Below are 19,415 nucleotides of genomic sequence, written 5' to 3' on the forward strand. Positions count from 1 at the left end.
ATCCCTGCCGTTCACATATCCTTCCTTTCTCGTTAACATATATCATTTAATCATACACCTTACCTTTATTGATCTTGCTTGAGCAACACAAGGCATTCTTGAACTGGCATCTTCTTTCATTTCTTACTTATATCCCATACTCTGTTCGAGTCTAAGCATGTAGGATGCTTAAATCTCTCGAACTTTGCTCTGATACCAACTTGTAAGGCCCCGTTACCGGTAACCCTATTTTCGTGTTGGATTTACTCATAAACACAGTTCTAAATATCAGAGTTACTTAAAACATTTACGCGGAATATAAAACTTTCATAAAACATTACAATATTTCATAACTTGTCTCAAAACATCCTTTGTCTTTCACATTTAAACATTAAAATTAAAACATCATAAGTCTTCAGATGCCAGACTCTTGTTCAGTGCCATGTGTCTCCTCAAGCGAGCTGCCTCATCCTACTCACCTGCGTGCATACTAAAAAGTCAGCTACGCTGAGTGAGTTCTAGATAATCACATAATCATACCATTCACATAACATTATATTCTTTCATTCATACTTTCATACTTTTAATACTTTCTTACTTTCTTACTTTCATACTTTCTTGCTTTCTTACTTTCTTTAGTATTAACTTACCTTCATATCTTACGTTATAAAGAGCATTACGCCCTACATTCCTCGAGTATTATTAGGGCTCGGTACCCTCTTTCCTCGAGTATTATTAGGGCTCGGTACCCTCTTTCCTCGAGTATTATTAGGGCTCGGTACCCTCCTTCCTCGAGTATTATTAGGGCTCGGTACCCTCTTTCCTCGAATATTAGTAGGGTTCGGTTCCCTAGTTCTCGAACATTAGTAGGGTTCGATTCCCTCTTCGTTACCATTCAACCATCCTTTCCTTCTTTTATTAACTTTATCACATTCATACACATAAGCATACATATCATACTTACCTTATACTTAGCGTTACAACCTGACAGTACGTGCAATATCCGAAGATCGTTCACGTACCATCAAGCAATCATTCATACATATCACATCATTCACATAAGGCATACACTTATCTCTTAGGATAAGCGTATTAACAAACATATCGAGTATGCACACAGCCCCGAAAACATAACACATAATTGGGGCTAGAAACTCACCTGAACACGGTTACGTTCACCGTTAATCGTAATCCCTTTCTTCAGTTGTGCGCGGCTGACTGTATAACAAGTATACGTATCAATTAACTATCACTTCTCATAATGTATTTCTATCTTTATATGACCCACAACGAACGGGGGTCCGGGGGCAGCGCCCCTGGCAGCGGGGTCTAGGGGCGGCAGCCCCTAGCATGGTCCAAGGGGCAGAGCCCCTGGCTGGGGTCGAGCTGCCAGGTCAGCTTGGAAAAATTTTATTTCCATTAACTGTCTTAACACATTTTTCATTAGGTTTTTAATTTATTTTCTAATCGAACTTGGCTTTAGGCGAAGTTAAACCTCAGGCGAACTTAGCTTTAGGCGAAGTTAAACCTCAGGCGAACTTAGCTTTAGGCGAAGTTAAACCTCAGGCGAACTTGGCTTTAGGCGAAGTTAAACCTCAGGCGAACTTATCATCAGGCGAACTTAGCTTGCAGGCGAAGTTCATCAGGCGAACTTAGCTTGCAGGCGAATTTCATCGCTTGAAGGCGAAGTTGCCCAGATGAAGGCGAAGTTGCCCAGATGTCCGCTGTTTCGGTTTCTGATCAACATTTCGAGCGATTTTAACACCCTTGTTAAGGTTCAATACCACCCACTACACTTCCCGACCATTTTCGGTCGTTTATACACTAAAAGCTCGGATCTTTAAACTTCCAAGATCAAGAATCATACCTTTTGAGCTTGTTTGGATCTCGTTTATCTTGGTATCACCACTAATCTTTCTCTCTTACCCGGACCTCGCTCGATCCTTCCTTCTTTCTCGGCCCGGCCGGCGGCGGTTTTGGGTGTGCTTGGTGTGTGTGTATGTGTGTGTTTAGGAGAGTGGGGGAAAATGAAGATATTTTGGGATTTTGGGGGTATTTATATCCCTGAAATCCCATTCTCATTTAACCCATCTCAATTAATCCAAGTCCAAGACCCGCTCCTTTCCCGACATTAATCAATTACGCGAAATCACTAAACATAACTTCCTTTATTCATCATTAAAATTTTAGGATGTTACAATATCTTATTACATGTTTCCCAATTTCCATTTATCCATATCAATTTCATTAAAAATCCATGTGACCATGACTTTTTAGTTTCCAATTTCATATTTAAATTCTAGTCAATGAGAGCTGCTGCAACTTCTGAACTGCTCGTCTTCTCCCTAATCGACCAACGTGACGACGCACCATCTTAGTATTGGAAATATTTGTAGCTTCTTTTTTAAATATATGGATCACATATTTCAATGTCATCTTGATAACCAAATTATATTGCTAACGGGTATACCCGAAACTTGCGAGTATGCCAAAAACCTGATGGGTAATTAACGATAAATACACGACGAGTCTGAGACAGCTTTTTATAATCGGGTATAGGTTTGGGAATATCTAGATCCGTCCCAAACCCGTCCCATTGCCATCCCTAGAAATAATTGGGGAATGAATTGAATGACTAGTTTAAAGTAACTAATAAGGCAATTTGTTAGGTCATTCTCTTCATTCTTCGCCATTCACTCTACACCATGTTAGTGTCATCTCAACTTTTCCTCAATCATTCAACCTTATAACCACATGTTATACATCATTCTCTATCATTTTATTTATTTTTATTATTTAAAAACCAAAAGGAAATAAAAAATAAATTAAAAAAAAGAAAAAAAATGATTGGATAAGGGGATGAATGAGCCATGTGAGGGTGATTATATTCATAAGAGCATTCCTAATCCATCCTTTATATATGTGTGAGTGGAAATCGCATATTGTAAGTAGTATTTGTGAGTAGAGAAGTTATAAAAATATTGATGCTCATCAGCATATTTGAAAAGACATCATACATCCTAATTAATTTTTAATATATTTTTGAAAGTGGTTGTAATGGGAGGAAATGAAAAAGGTAATGTTAAAAGTATAATATTTAATTAAAAATAGAGAAAAAAATAGTATATATATTTTTAGTATAATATATAGATGGAGATGAGAAACTGAGCATGAATGTTCAATAAACACAAAACTTAAGAAATTATACAAAGATACTAAAGTTGAATACAATCTATTAACCCTTTTTAATTATAAAAAGTAAACAGCGAACTTGTCTAAAAGGGTTTTTTTTTCTTTACAATTGGATCTTACAAGTTTCTCAACTATTGTCAATTTCGTCCAAATCATTGACTCCGTCTATTCTTAGTGCCAAGTTATGGACATTTGTTTTCATCTTCTTATCTATTTCAATAAAAATGACAATTTTGATCAAATCCCAAGGACGAAAAAAACTTTCTGATAAAGTCTTAAGCCAACACCCACATTCATCATCTGACCTTCTACTCTCTTACATTTCCTGGTGTCTTCCCCGACCACTAAGGGTGTATATGGGTTGACCTGGTTCGGTTTTAGGCTAAAACCGAAATTTTGATTTTGAGTTTTAAAAGCTATTCGTTTTATTAGTTGAGTTCGTTTTTTTCTCTCTCTCTAATTTTTTACATTTGGGCTTTAAAATTTTTGAGGAAAAAATAGGAAAAAATAATAAAATTAGGCCTAAATTTATTTTTTGTTAGTTTATATATTAGTTGATTATTACACATTGGCGCTAAATATTTTGTTAGTTTTTCACATTTGGGCTTTATAATATGTTATTTTCTTTTTTATTATAAGTTATACGAGCTTTGTTATTGTTTCCTACGTTAACAAATTAATTATTTTTGCTTAGTGTCAGTTGATATTAACAAACTTAAAGGTAGTTATATCTATAGCAGCCATATTAACTCATTAAAGGTAGTAGGGCCAGGGCCGGCTCTGAGAAATCAAAAAACATTCTGGGTCTTAAATAAAAGGAGTATTTTGTTTAGTTTAAACAATTTAATTTTGATATGGACTTACTTGGTTATAATTTAGGTTGTGAAAAGAATTTTTTGTATAAAAATAAGATTAAACATGTCTCAAATGAGACTAGATATATATATTGTTTTAATAAAAACACATATAATTTAAAAAAAATCACATATAATTTAAACACTAAAGATATATCCATGACCTTTTGGTTAGGTACACTTTGCCTCTAGATCAAGCTAATGTTTATGTAATTGAGTTTAAACACTAAATATATATATTATTTTAATAAAAACACATATAATTTAAAAAAAATCAAACCTGACAAAATGTCGGTCCCGTAACCGTCAACCATCCTGCCATACCCTAAGCCTGGCCATGGCAGGGGCTTTCAGTATCATTAAAATGACGACCACGACTTATATGATGATGATAAAGAAAATAATATTAATACAAAACTATAATAATAAAACCAAAATAAAAAAATTATTATAATATATCTTTAATATTTTAAATATATATTCATATGAATAGTATTATAATAAATTATGATAAAAATATTAAATTCTATATTATCTTATTTATAACATATAATTATAGATTTAATGTAGATAAAAGATAAAATACAATAGTCTCTTATCATACAATAAGTACGCGACTTTCATACCCACTGATTTAAAAAAAAAAACACGCTAAACCCTAAAATCACCCTCCCCACCCCAGTGTCTGCTATCTCCAACGCCACCAATCCACCACTCGCTAGCATCAACACTCCTCCGTCACTATCACCGGTGTCGACAACGAGTGCCCGACAACTCGTCGGAAAAATGCAACGCCACTCCTCTTTGTTCACGAGTTTGTTTTAAGCAATTGGTCAATTAAACTTCGAAATTGATCAAATTAATAATCAATTCATCCAAACAAATATATCTGGATCTTCAATCGAATCAATTTTTGACCTAAGCGTAGCTGATTTTTCGTTGAGCGTTTTCATTTTACGCCTTGAGCACATCAGCGTTTGAAATTCAATTGAGCATGATTTGCGTTCCTATTGTACGTTAAACGATTATTGTATGGTAACTTAAACCATATATATGTAAACAAATTGTTAATGAACACAAATTTATTAATATATAATAAACTAGTCGAGCCTGAAATTGAGTCGAACATGCGATTAGAAAACTACTCATTATTCAAGCTCGGACATTTGAAATAAAGCTCACATAATTACTTGAGCTGATGGCCAGCTCGGCTTATATTTTAATGTTTTTGTAAATAGAAATATGTGTTTTTTATATTTACAAGTGATGACAACCAAAATGAAATTTACATATTTTCTAACACATGAAAATTTACAAACAAATACTTTTCAAAAGTGGTTGTCTTAAGAAATCACGTGCCCCGACCGATCCAGAAAAAATATGCCTCTTACGCAAACAAGTTAAGAAAAGAATTAAAAAAAATACACGTAGCAGGCCTCATGAAATTAGCTGGCGTTCCCAAGCATGCTTTGCTAGGAAAAAAAATTAGAAAATACACGCTGAGGATCACGTGGGATCCGGCTAGCTTGGAGTCCTCGAGCACCCTAAAACTTGAAAAAAATACAATTTTCAGTTAAAAGCCACCTGGATGAATCAGAAAGGGAATCTCTTATTCCAAATGTCTTTGAAGGAAAGGCGATTCTGGGAGCGCCGGAACACCTTCCAACCGTTCCTTGAACATTCAATCACAATCATTCCCAGGTGTACGACTGTAAGAACTAGGGTTATGTTTTGGTCTGGATCATAAACTTTTGAACGTAGATTGAAATCGTGTGGATTGATTGTTAGTATTTTTCAGAATCCGCAAATGTTGAGATTTCCTTGCATCGTTGACTTTGTGAGATGAATACTGATATTAGGATTGATTCATGTTAGAGTTTGTCTACTGTTCTTAGTTTAGAAAGCATATAGTTGTCCGGAATTCATGTCGTGACGATTTCGTTGCACCATTACATGTGTAGATGAATGTTGATGCCTATAATTAAGAATTTGTATTATCAAACTCAGGATATCAATTGTGATTCATTAAAATCAAACCTTTTGTGTTAAGTTAATCTTAGCTTCCTATCAATCTGAAGCCCAGGTGTGATTTGCTTCTTATTAGTCGTTACAAATTGTCGAAGTGATCGTTATTTTCCAAACAAATCTTGATAGTGTGATCAGCATTCAACTCAAACTTCATAATTGCTTGCTTTTACATTTTTGTAAATAGTTTAAATAAACAAACGTATGACATTGACCACATGCTCTTCTGGGTGTTTGCTTGATCGGTAAGACACGATAAATTTTGGCATTGTTGTCGGGAAGTGAGCGCGTTTAGTGTTTTTGTGTGATTTATTTTCCATCTATTGCTTACAATTGTTATAGTGTTCGCTAATTCAAACTAAAACTTTGCTAGTGTGTTCAGCACTCAACTTGAAACTTCATAAATTGCTAAACTTCATAATTATTAAAATTGGTTGTACGAGACGTTGACCATTTACTCTTCGTGGTTCGACATCCTACTCGTCCTAACTAGTTTAAGATAATTAGAAACACATATTTAATACTATTTTGACCGGTCATTTGACAACGATCAATATTGTAAGCTAATTTTATTTAAACGATGATTAAGTTAAGCTTATAAGTTTTCGGGGTGTCTATATATATATATATATATATATAATTAATATTTGGATTTTTTAAAAGAATTTTGTGACCCCTTAAAAAACATGCCCCCGGCCTAGTGTCTATATAATTAATATTCGGATTTTTAAAAAAAAATCTGTGTCCCCTTAAAAAACATGCCCTGGCCTAGTGTCCACAGGACCATATCACTCCTCCCCAAGGCCTCTCCTGAATTGCTGTGATAATATTTATACATATATATATATATATATATATAAACATGTATCATGGCTTTCTATCAAACTGCTCATTAGACGTGCACATCTTCATATCTCTCTCTCTCTCTCTCTCTCTCTATAAACATACATACAAAATAACCAAATGGGTGTTAAAGCTGAAGGTTCAGTGAAGGTGATCAGGACCGAAACAGTTGCAAACCTGGACTTGTTGGTGCCACCCTTTGATGTTGGTTCTGTCTTTTGTTACAAAAAATCCCATGAGTCAACTGATGTTACCACAATGGTTGATGCCCTCAAGGCTTCTTTATCTAAGGCACTCACCTTGTTCTACCCGCTAGCCGGAGAGATTGTTCGCAACTCTGCCGGTGAGCCCGAGATTCACTGCAACAATAAAGGTGTCGATTTTATTGTAGCTGCGGCTGAAGTGAAACTCCATGAACTCAACTTTCATTATCCTCATGTAAGCTTTGAAGGAAAGATGGTCCCCAAGAGGTCTCATGGGGTGCTAGCCATCCAGGTTAATTAACTATTTAAGTTCATTCATTAATATGATACAATAACATCGAAATAATTGTCTATGAAATTAAGGTTCCGAACTAACCTACTAAAAAAAATCCGAACCGAAGTAGCTTGGGCTGGTTATTGAGTCTGATTTCTGTGCTTCTTCAGGTCAATCCTAAAAACCCGAATAAGCCTTTTGTTTTAAAACCAAACATATTATTAGGTATAATAGTCTAACCTTTTTTTTTTAACTAACAAAATTCTAGCAACAAGGATTTAAACCCATAACCTCACATTTATGAAAGGGGTCATCATACCACTAGACCAATAAGTAATAGGTAATTGACAATAAGGTAAGCCTTAGCCGCTAAGTTTATTTGTATATCGCGTAGATCGGCTGTTTCCATTCCACCTACTATGGATTGATTGTTTATGAATTATTTATGTTTTCGATTTGTGACTGATAGCAACCGTAATTGAGCACCCTAAGCACGACATATTGAAGACAATTATGTTGGTTTTCTTATTATATGTCGTTGGACTTTGCTAAATTTTACTATTTTTGATTGTTTTATCGGGTTATGTCGATTTATTAATTGGTTAGTTACGTTACGAGTGAAGAATATGCAGGACCGACTCAACGATTTTGGAGGATTAAATTGACATTAGCTCTTGTGACCCTTTCATTACAATTGTGAATAGAAATAGAAGAAGATCGCTTGAAACCGATCTCAAACTCAAGCCCTACAGCCAAGCAACACACAAATATACCACTAGACGAACAAATAAATTTGATTTTACTTTGTCCATTATAACATATCTATATTTAATGGCCTTTTTAGAGGTCTTAATTAAGTGTGAGCGTGAAGCACTTGCTGATTTCGATGGCCTATGGGCCGGCCTTAAGAATATGTTGCTTTAATTTCAGCATAGTAATTTTTTAAGTTTCTCCTTTTCTTTTTATTTTCTAGGATATTCGAACCCCGATTAACCTAACCCGAGCCATAAAATCTGTGAGAGATTTGGATTGAGTTTTGGGTCTAAATTAAAAACTTTAAACACGAAGAAATTGGCTGAAAAAACCCGAAACCCAAAAAACACCCCTAAGATCATGTGATTTTAGGTGAACAAAAACTTAGTTTACTCAAGACATGTAATTTTATCATGGCGATTTTAACTATTTTTTTAACAATAATCTAATTTACTTTAGTCTTACGCCAATGTTCAAGCCAGAACTCAAACTCCCCAACCTCTTTGAAAGGGTCACTGATTTACGTAACTATATCACTAGGCGAAAGTCTCTTTTTAATTATACAATAATTTAAATTTAATGTTATTGTTTTGTATATTGAAAAAAGGTTAGTTACGGCACCAAGTTCAAATATTTTAAATTAAATTAAAAAGGAAAGCTATATTGAATGCTTAAAAAAATAAAATAGTTATATGTAAAGCTTAATTAATCGACAACAGATCTATTTAAAAGTCACTTAATGGTACACTAAACATTTTTGACTATTGAAATTTATAGAAGTATGCATCAACTAATACAATTGTGCTTATATATAAACTAGTTTTTCTATCCGGCGTGTTGCGTCGGGGCAGTTGGTAAAATTCAATCGTTGAAAAGCTGACGTTGGTAAAACCCGAGCATTACAACGATGAGTCGACATGAATTTGGTCAGTATCGGCTACGTTCGTCACGATATAGACATCATTGGTCAAATTTGAGCGTTAAAACCCAAAAAATTAATTCGTCAAATTAACATATAAGAAAACAAAATATTAAAGATGATGTTTATTCGGTTGGCAAACCCAGGCGGTGGTAAAAACCCAAGCGTTGTCGGTAGGGAGGAACAAAAATCGGTATGGTACCGATTGGTATCGGTATCGATTTGGTACCGAATCGGTACCAAGGTTTTGAGTTTTCGGGACCAGTACCGGTATTTCCCGAATTTTACCTTAAATACCGGTACCGAACCGAACATTTCGGTACCGGTACCAAAAATTTGCGATTTTCGGGATCGGGATTTTCGGTACCTGTACCGATACGGTACCGAGCTCATCCTTAGTTGTCGGTCCCGACTCCCAAGCATTGAGGCAGTAACTTGACATGAATTCAGTCGATAACGTATGTTATGGCACCATAACTAATTAAAAAACGAAAAGAAAAATATAAATTGAGGTGGACCAACGACCATTTGGGGGGGGGGGGTCGGTAAACTTCTGCATTGGTAAAACCAGAGCGTTGTCGGTCATGGGCTATAAATAAGGCCGCGAGCCTACGCGAACTCGGTCAGTTTCTTTCAGGTTGACTATAATACAGAAACTAAAACAAAAAAAAATATGTTTGGCTGGTTTTTATTATGTTTATTATGGTAATTGAACTAAAAATGAAAAACTAAATTCGTCAACTAATAGCGTGCCGTCAAGTGGCCATACCAAAGTTGTTATTTATATATATATAGTTGCCAAAATGACGAAAATATATACTATGGTCATCTAAACTAATTGCGGTCAGAAATGACAAATATATTATGATCTATGTTTTGTCTTTTGGTCATATATGCTTTAACTCTAAATTAAATAAGTTGTTCAAGTTTCAAGTACGTGTACTTCAGAGTGTGGTTGGTGAGTGTTTTGTTAGGATATGTGTAATAGGCTCAGGCAATCCAATCCTATTGTAATGACGTGTTAACACTTAGGCTGAGGGGTGTGGGGCGCTAACCTGGGCGCGAGAGCCCCTCCGCTCGCGCCCCCAGGCGCTAACCCCACACCATCGGGGCGCGAACCGGGGCGCGAACGGGGCGCGAGCGCGAGCCCCCGGGCAGGCGTGAGTATGGTCGCGGGAGAAGAGAGAGAAAAGTGAACGTTGAGGGGCAAAAGAGCCGTTGGATTAAAATTAAAAAAAAAAAATTAAAAAAAAAATGTACTATATAATACACAACTTCAAAACACATTTCAACCATATCAACCATATCAAAACACAACTTCAAAATAAAACCCATTTCAACCCATCTTTCCAACTTTTTTTTAAAAAAATGTCTGGAAATTTGTACCCAAACCTAGATTCAGATTATATTGACGACGATTTATGGTCGTCACCAGACCAACCGATGTTTTATTCGGGGCCGCAAGAAACATCCGGCTTTCAACCATCCAACATACAACCGTCTCCTAACTTTGTTGTTCCAGAGACACAAGAATCACACGGTGATGCTACGGGAGCAAGAAGACGCGTCCACCGGAAAAAACAACTTGCAACGGACGGGCCGGGACCGGCTTCGACTCCGAGGACGAAACGGAAAACCACTCCGTGGTCATCGGATGAGAAGGAAGCCTTGTGTCGGGCTTGGATAGTCATTTCTGAGGATCGGCGTTGCGGTAATTGTTTTAACGTTTTTAAAAATGATTTTTAATAAAAAAATAAAAAAAAATCCGCTGGAGCCCCTCCACACCAGGGCCAGGGGCTCCAACACCCCCCTTATCCAGTTTCTCTCTCTGCCACACGTCACAATATTATTGGCTGGAGCCCCCACTCGCGCCCCCATTAGAGCCCCCACACCCCTCAGCCTTATTACATTATGTAGTGAGAGTGTGAGGCCGTTAAACATAAAATAAATAATTAAAAAGTATGAGATGCCACAAGGATTCGTTAATTTAGTGTTCAGGTTGATGGCCTAACGCATTCAAATTCTAAAAAGATTTCAAGAAAAAAAATGAAGTGAGTATAGAATTCATTAAAAACAAATATAACTCAAGAAAAGTATACTTTTTTTCTAAGTGCTCACACAATTCTAATGGTTTGTTTATCTATTCAGTTTGAGTCATTAGGTTAGCTCAAAATAAAATAGATAATTAAAACTAAATTTTATATAATTAACAAAAGTACAACATCGTTAGAAATGAATAATGAAGAATATATAATCTAATTTTTCAAAACTCATGTAATCTATACTATATATAATACATGCATCAGTTATAAACAAATTAAGACATTTACTTTTTAAGAGTTTTACAAATTAATCAACACATGATACAATCTATAATGTATTAGAATAAGGGTAAATCAACTTGTTCAATAAAAAGTCAAATACGGTTAACTTTAATTTCTAAATGGTAGTTACAGCATTGCCCTATTAACTTAGAAATATTTATACTTTTGTCCCTCATCTTTAATCCTATACTTAAACAATTTTATTTATTTTTTTAAATTTCTTATACATTTTTTAAATATATTATATTTAAAAAACGAGAATACCGTTGCGACGTGCGTATTTTTCTCGACGTTTCAATGTAAATTTTATTCAATATCGAAATTTAGATTATAAGGTACAAATTAGTGGAGCATTAATATGCACAAGCCAATAAAACATTATTTAAAACTTAATATGTTTCATTCTTTAATAATACTTACAATAATGGTAATTCAACTTTATATAACTTTTGGTATTTCTATAAATAGTTATTTATTTGCTCCACAATCTTTATCCATAAACTAGATAATTTCTTTTCCTTCTATATAGCTGAATATATTATGTTTAAAAAAAAGCTGAACATACTTGTTTTTTTCGACATTTTGATGTAAATTGTATTAAATATAAAGATGTAAATTCCAAGTTACAAGTTTCTTCATATATGTTTTACAAACACATGATTAAAAAAAACTCAAATTATATAAATATCACAATAATCAAGACAAACTCAAGTTTAAGATAGCGATAATTTTGAGCTGAGCTGAGTCAGCTCTTGGTATGAAGTTCGAGTCGAGCTCGAGCTAGCGTTAGCTCGGCCAGACTTGGCTCGCTAACAACCTTTAAGTGTTGCTCCCCATTGTATCGCTCGAGCACCTAACTAGTTATACAAATAATGTATTTAATCCAAAGTTCCTAACTTGTATAATTTTTCAAAACATTGTCCCTATTCCTTAACTAAATAATCTGAAACAATAAAACTGTACATCAAATGAGTTATTCACTTAATATCTGGTGGTGACAAAACATGATCGACTGAGTTGTGTGTCACTATCAGCTGCTTTTTTGTTTGCAATTGCGAGTTGATTTTGTTTTAATAAGGTTTAAATCTTTAAGATCACGAGCTAGGACCTTAGGTTAAAGGACCTAAGCTTTTGGTCATTGGGCTAGTAAGATTTAAATCAATGTAAGCCTAAGTCACTATGGTTTTAGCATTTGGCCGGATACGGGTAATTATATAAGTTATATTGATAATTAATGTTTATATTAAAAGAGCTGGCTCCACACAGTATAAATAAATTGTAGTTAAACGTGTTCGATTTTACAGTATGAATTTTTTAAAAGATTATAACAACAATATTTTCATATGTTTTAAGGGAATATGTGCTACTAGAAAAAAGTTAACAACCGTGGGTTTTCAAATTAAAATTCGCAATGGTTCCATTTTATTAATTATGACATAATTCGATTTTGAAGACAACTTATCATCGCAGGTCACAACGTTGAAATGCGGTGGAATGGTGATAGCATGCATGTTTGATCATCGAGTAACTGACGGCTACTCAACCAACATGTTTGTCTCCTCATGGGCCAATATGACTCGGTCCCAACCACCATCATTCTTGCCTTCTTTTCGTCGTTCAGTTCTCAACGCTAGGCACCCAACCCTCTATGCGCCTTCAATAGCCAACATGTTTCTTTCAGTTTCTAATCTCCCATCGCTTCAAACTGACAAAAGATGTGAATCAAATGATCTAGATCATCAAGACTTTAATATAAGTCGAATGTACTACATGGAAGGTGATCAACTTAAGAGACTTCAGTTGTCAGCCAGTGAAAACGGATGGCAAAGGTCGAAGTTAGTGTCGTTTACCTCCTTTTTGTGGAAGATTACGGCTAAGTTTATGGAGGACTCGGGCCATGTTGATCATATTTGCAACATCGCAGTTGCGGTTGATGGAAGAAGAAGGCTATCGGAGGGAGAAGGAGTCGAGAAAGAAAATCTTATGGCTGCACACTTTGGTAATGTTTTGTCTATCCCGTTCGGAAGGATCCAAGCAAAGGTATAAACTTCGATTTCATGCACACTTGTGCCATAGCTTAAATATATATATACCAGCATTAGAGGTTGCTAAAAGTTATACAATAATAATAATAACTAACCAAGAAATAAAGTGGAAAATCATGATGCTAGACATGAAACAAAAACTAAACCTAAAAATAAATTGGAAAATCATAAAACTAGCCATGACAAAGTGGTTGATGATTAATTACTTTAAAGAAAAAAAAATTAAGCAAGTTGTAATCTTTTATCTATTTAATTACATGGGTTAGGTTATAATAGGAAGTATAGTTTTTGTAAGAAGGATTAGAAGTAATCTTGTCCATTGATTTTGAATATGGAGGGTTGAGATTAGTTTAGGAAGAAATCAAGTGTGAACACAAGGTAAAGGGCATAAAAAAATAACACATTTGTTGACTTTCTCTCTCCACATGCAAGGCACATGCCAAATTCCCCCATCATTTTAAAACGTCCATAACTTTTTTTACGACGTTTTTATTGAAAAACAAATTCATCATAATAACGAGTGTCTTTTTATCTTTCATATGAGTACCATATTGTAAATTAGTGGGTTTTTTACAAATTGTGTTTTACAAAATTGTGTTATACAATAGTATTTTTCATTGTGTTTTTTTTTCATTGTGTTTTTTCCATTGTATTTTTTTACATTGTGTCATACAATTGTGTTTTTTATTGTGTTTTTTTCATTGTGTTTTTTATATTGTGTTTTTCATAGAGTTTTCCATTGTGTTTTTTCGGACTTTTCCGGCGAGGTGGTGGCGGTGGGTAACGGTTGTGGTGGCGGTGGGCGGTGGAGTGGTGGTGGTTGTAGAGAGTAAATATGTAATTGGGTTTTATGTAAGTGGGTTTTTGAAATTAAATTAAGTGGGTTTTGATATTAAAGTGTTAGACTAAAATATTCTCCTTCCTAATCTTCTTAGGAAAATCAAACTTCTTATTTGAACCTAACCCTTAATTACATATCAACTTAATATTTGTTGTTTGTTTTGTTTTACTGCCATTTTTTTATATGATTTAATTATACATATATAATATATATAATATGATATTTAAAAATTACAAAGAAGTTTGTAAAAGGATAAAATACTGTTCTTTTTTAAATTAAATACTCTTTGAAAAGTTTAACATTTTATCAAAAGAATTATTAAATTTTTAGATTTAAATTATGTGTCAACAAATTATAATGATATTTTTATAAAAACAAATATAAACATACAAGATATAAGCTAGTGTGTCCACTAGCTCAGCAGTATGCATCGGATGCGCGGTGCATTAATCTGCTGTCTCGTGATGGAAATATGTTGCGTCATGTATAGATCTATTGTGTCATGATAGAAATTTGTTGCGCCATTTATAGATCTGCTGCGTTGGGAATGTGTATGCTAGGATATAAATTTGCTATGGTGAGCACTGAGCACACATATTAAAAATTGGTTAATTGATAATTTTAAAAGTTAAGGTCATTTTATTAACTTCTTCTGTTATCATGGCCCAATTTTTGATTTTTCAATAACGCCAACATCTTTTAAACACAGCTAGGAAATAATGATATTTTTGTGCTTGTGATTCTGAAACATATTACACAGGATTTGAAGGACATGCCATTGAGTTCGGTGGCAACCAAGGTTCACAAGTTCTTAAAAAGTGCAGCTAACAAGGAACACTTCTTGGACTTAATAGATTGGGTTGAGGATCAAAGGCCAAGACAGTTGATGTCTCGGCCATTTGCTGGAACCGAGAAGGCGGTCTCAATCATGGTGTCATCTGGTCAATGCTTTTCGATCATGGACAAGATGGATTTTGGGTGGGGCAAGCTAGTGTTCGGATCATGCTATGTTCCAATGACACGAAGGGATTGTTATGTGATGACGATGGCGAGCCCAGTCAAAGTCGATGATTGGGTTGTCTACATGCATTTGCCTAGGAAGCATTTGAACTGTGACAATCCTCGATTTCGGGTTAAATTGTATTTATTTTGTATTTGTTTTTATGTTGTAAACCGACCCGATTTATATCCCGAACATTTCAAATATATAAAATATTGGATTTTATGTTACTAAAACATTCCCGCTTGTCTAATTTGAAAAACCCCTTTTACGGATTCGAAAACGGACTTAAAACTCTCAAGATACATCAAAAACGAACTTCCGGACGCGAACCGACGTGCTGACCAGCAGCAGACCAGCAGCCCATTTTTTTATTTTTTATTTTTTATTTTTTTGTTGTTTTGTGACTTGTCTTGACCCCTCTTGCATGCAAACCTTGATATCACACCCCATGCTTGACCCTTTCAACCCACTCTATATATACACCCATATCCCCTTCATTAATAATTGCTCATTCATCTCTTTCTCTTCCAATTCTCAAGCATTCAAAGGTGTTCTTCATATTTTTTTTGACAGTTTGACTTTCCAAAGTCAAACTGACCATAGTCTTATATTATAATCAACTTGTTAACACTTATTTATACTTGAAGATTGTTATACAACATATATATAATAGCACCCTTTGTACCTTCGGTGGGCATTTCTCCGGTCTCGGTCGGTTAAGTGTCCGGCCCATAAGACAAAGCTACATGGAGGACTCGTAGTAGTCCTTGATTATATATATTTTCCGCATCTAACTATCAAACTAGTTATACTTGTTTAACTTCTGCTCATCTTAGTTTTATTTTACATTTTGAGTTCCATAGTTATGGGTTTGTAGAGACTAGCCTCGGTTATTTCGTAAATAGCTCCAAACTGGAAGCCGAACTCTTGTTTACTAGTTTGTTTAAATAGTTGTATAAACATGTTTTATGTAAGATTTGAGTTTCTAGAATCATTTTAATTAGTTCCATGGTTATGGGTTTGTAGAATCTAACCTCGGTCTTATCCCGAAACAAGATCCGAACCAAAAACCGAACTTTCGTTTAAAGACTTTGTTGTTGACTTTTTGTATGTAAAACTTTGGTATTATTATTTATAAATTATTTTACAAGTTCTATGATGTTTGGACATGTGGTAACCATTCTTGGCCTTATTCCAAGATAAAAAAAACCGAACCAAACCGAACTAAACCAAGTTTACTCGCTTAAGACACACAAGTGTGTTTTTAACCATTAAAGCTTATATATTTATTTAAAAATACTTTATAAACTGATTTTAATTATTTTCACAAAGTACTCGGAATGTTGAATCCAACTTGATCTTATAACAAAGTTTGGACCGACTAAACCGAACACTCGATTAACGGACGTTGTTGGTTCTAAAACAATAGAACTACATACTTGGTTAAGTCTCTTTAAGATTTATTGAGTTATCTCATTTATTATTTTGGGAAAGTTGACTTTGGGTTTGGTCAAGTCACCAAGACCCGAACCGACCACCCGAACACTCGTTAAAACCCATTTTAGTATCTATATTATAAAGGGACTTGTTTTCTTGCATTTTTACCCACCTTATTACTTAACATAGGTTGAGTAAAATTAAGGGCTAGATACTTTAACCCGGTTTCGAGCAAACTTATATTTTTAAAGGACTATTATTATAATTTCTTAAATATTTACATTTTAAACCATAAACTTTAAATTGTTTATATTTCTTATCATTTATTTTCATTTAAAGACTTCCAAGACAACTTTTCTAATACAAGACTTCTTCTCCTTTAGGCTTCGTTCGTTAAACTCATCGTTCCGGTTAATCTCCAAATCATCAAATCTTTCAAGTTTATTACTTGAATGTGAGTACTTTCATCTCCCGTTTTCACTCTTTTATATTTTGGGGGTGACATTGCAAACTTATTCAAATCCAAATGATTTATACTTGAGTCTTAAACCACAAACTTTATTGTATACTTCACTTAAATAAATGCTCGATTTGGTGATTATATGCTTATATGTTTAAGTGCTAATGTGTTTACCGCTTTTGGATGGTTGATTCATAAATCCGAGTATATCTGGCATCCCCTTATAGAAAGGTGTCGTTAATGTATTCTTATTAACGATTTCATACAAAATCCGAGTATATTTGGCATCCCCATATAGAAAGGTGTCGTTAATGTATTCTTATTAACGATTTCATTTATCTAAATTGTTGCTATTATTTATTGTTTTGTATACAAGTTGTGGAATTTCATATTATATATCTATTGTTCAAAAACTATGAAATTGCTCACCAACCTTTGTGTTGACAAAATCTATTTATGCAATGTTACAGGTTTGACTTTAGGTTGACTCGAGGATTTGAAGAAAAAAAAACGTTATCGAGACTATTAGGATATTAGCAAAACGAACAATATATTATTTACTATGATTTGAATTTGGTTATTATATGAACAAGTTATGTGACTCTTTGTGTTTTTATGAATTTAAATGAGTTGATTAAATATTGTCACTTAATAGTGTCGTGTGCGGTTAACAATCGGTTGCTCCCCGACGCTCCGTCATGGTCGGGGCGTGACAATTTGAACTACATGGAGACACATGCGAGTCACCTTTTTAAACCCTTGACTACTGCTTACCTTAAACTTTAAGATTGATTAATATTGGTATAAAATCAAGGATTTTGAATCTAATGGTATATTGCTTAAAACTTATGGTTAATAGTTTGTGTATACTTTATTTCTATTTAATTGTTCTCTTTCTTGTTATTAGAAACATATTATATACTCTTTCTATGTAACTAAGGCATTATCTTTTAAGGTTCCAAAATTTACTATTTTGCATATTAATAAAGTATCATATGTTCTGTCTAGAGGATATGAATATCGAATTTAAAATTTCTAGATATACAGATTTCTAACATATGGATATTTTCTTACGAAGCGGGTCCATCATTATCCAACAAATCGTTTCTAAATTCTAACCATGTACGACTACATATGTATTGATATTTAGCGTGCTTATAAAAAAGAGAAATAGAGAATATGCCATACATTCCGGCCAAGATTCTACAAACAAAGCGTACAAAAGGATAAAAATAAAAAGAATTTTATAAGTTTGTCGAAGTACATTTTTTAGAAAGTGATACCCCCCACCCCAAAAAAAAATTAATAATAATAATAATAATAATAATAATAATAATAATAATACGAGGACGCCAACGAGTCTCAAAGTTCCGGTTAGGGCCGTCTCTAAGAATGCGTCGACCTTAGTAGACCCTGTGCAAACAAAAAAATGGCCCATGTTATAAACTTATACACACACACACACACACACAATGGCGAAGTATAGTTAGGGTCGGGGTGGCCCCCCCTCCCCCGGTTTTTTCACATAGCAGTGTAAATTTACCCATATTCGCCCGAAAATTTTTATGCGTAGTGTAAATTTAGACGTTTTCGGCTGAAAATTTGAGTCCGCCCCCCGTCGTTTGTGAATTTTTGTATACATTTTGAGCCCCCCCCCCCCCCCCCCCCCCCCCCCCGACGCCTTAGTCCAAGCTTCGCCATTGTGTATATATATATATAATCAGTAATAGAACGATAAGTATGATACCATGTTAACATTAACCATAACAATACTATTTAAAATAACTACACGAGTCGCTAGGCTTTTCTAGCATTTTCTTTTAGCAAATTTGTAAAACAACTCTTCATATTCACAGCCGGCTCTAGGGAGGTGCAACCCCGACAACCGGTCGGGGTACTTATTTTTCGGGGACACAAAATTTTATATATATATGTATAGGGAAGAGATATTTTAAGAACCATGTTGAGTTTTAAGAACTTCATTCTAGGACACACATTTAATTAAATGGATTGGAATATGTGGTTGAGATTAAATCTGACAAAAAAGTCAAAGTATGAGAGAGAATAAATATGTAAGTGGTTACACTAACTTTTACGTCCGTTACACATGTGTAAAAAGTCGACTCGGTGCGTAAAAAATTCTGTAATTTTTTTACGTATATGTAACTTACATATATTATGCATGTGTAAAAAAAATTCGAAAAAAAAATCGTTACACTGAGTTCTTTCGAAATCTTAAAACTCAAAAAGGTTCTTAATTGAA

The 19,415-nt window shown here is 34.3% G+C and overlaps 1 protein-coding gene across 1 annotated transcript; it reads left to right on the top strand.

Moving 5' to 3' along the window:
• Positions 1 to 7,013: 7,013 nt before the first annotated feature.
• On the top strand, positions 7,014 to 17,938 carry LOC143573166 (coniferyl alcohol acyltransferase-like). Its single transcript, XM_077058119.1, has 4 exons — positions 7,014 to 7,388; positions 12,837 to 13,406; positions 15,013 to 15,355; positions 17,868 to 17,938. The coding sequence occupies exons 1-4, from the start codon at positions 7,014 to 7,016 to the stop codon at positions 17,936 to 17,938; spliced, it is 1,359 nt and encodes a 452-aa protein (XP_076914234.1).
• The last annotated feature ends 1,477 nt before the right edge of the window (positions 17,939 to 19,415 follow it).

Source organism: Bidens hawaiensis, unplaced genomic scaffold, assembly GCF_021521415.1.
Source record: "Bidens hawaiensis isolate Kalapana, Puna unplaced genomic scaffold, B.hawaiensis_p1.1 tig00001382_1, whole genome shotgun sequence".
Lineage (NCBI taxonomy): Eukaryota > Viridiplantae > Streptophyta > Magnoliopsida > Asterales > Asteraceae > Bidens > Bidens hawaiensis.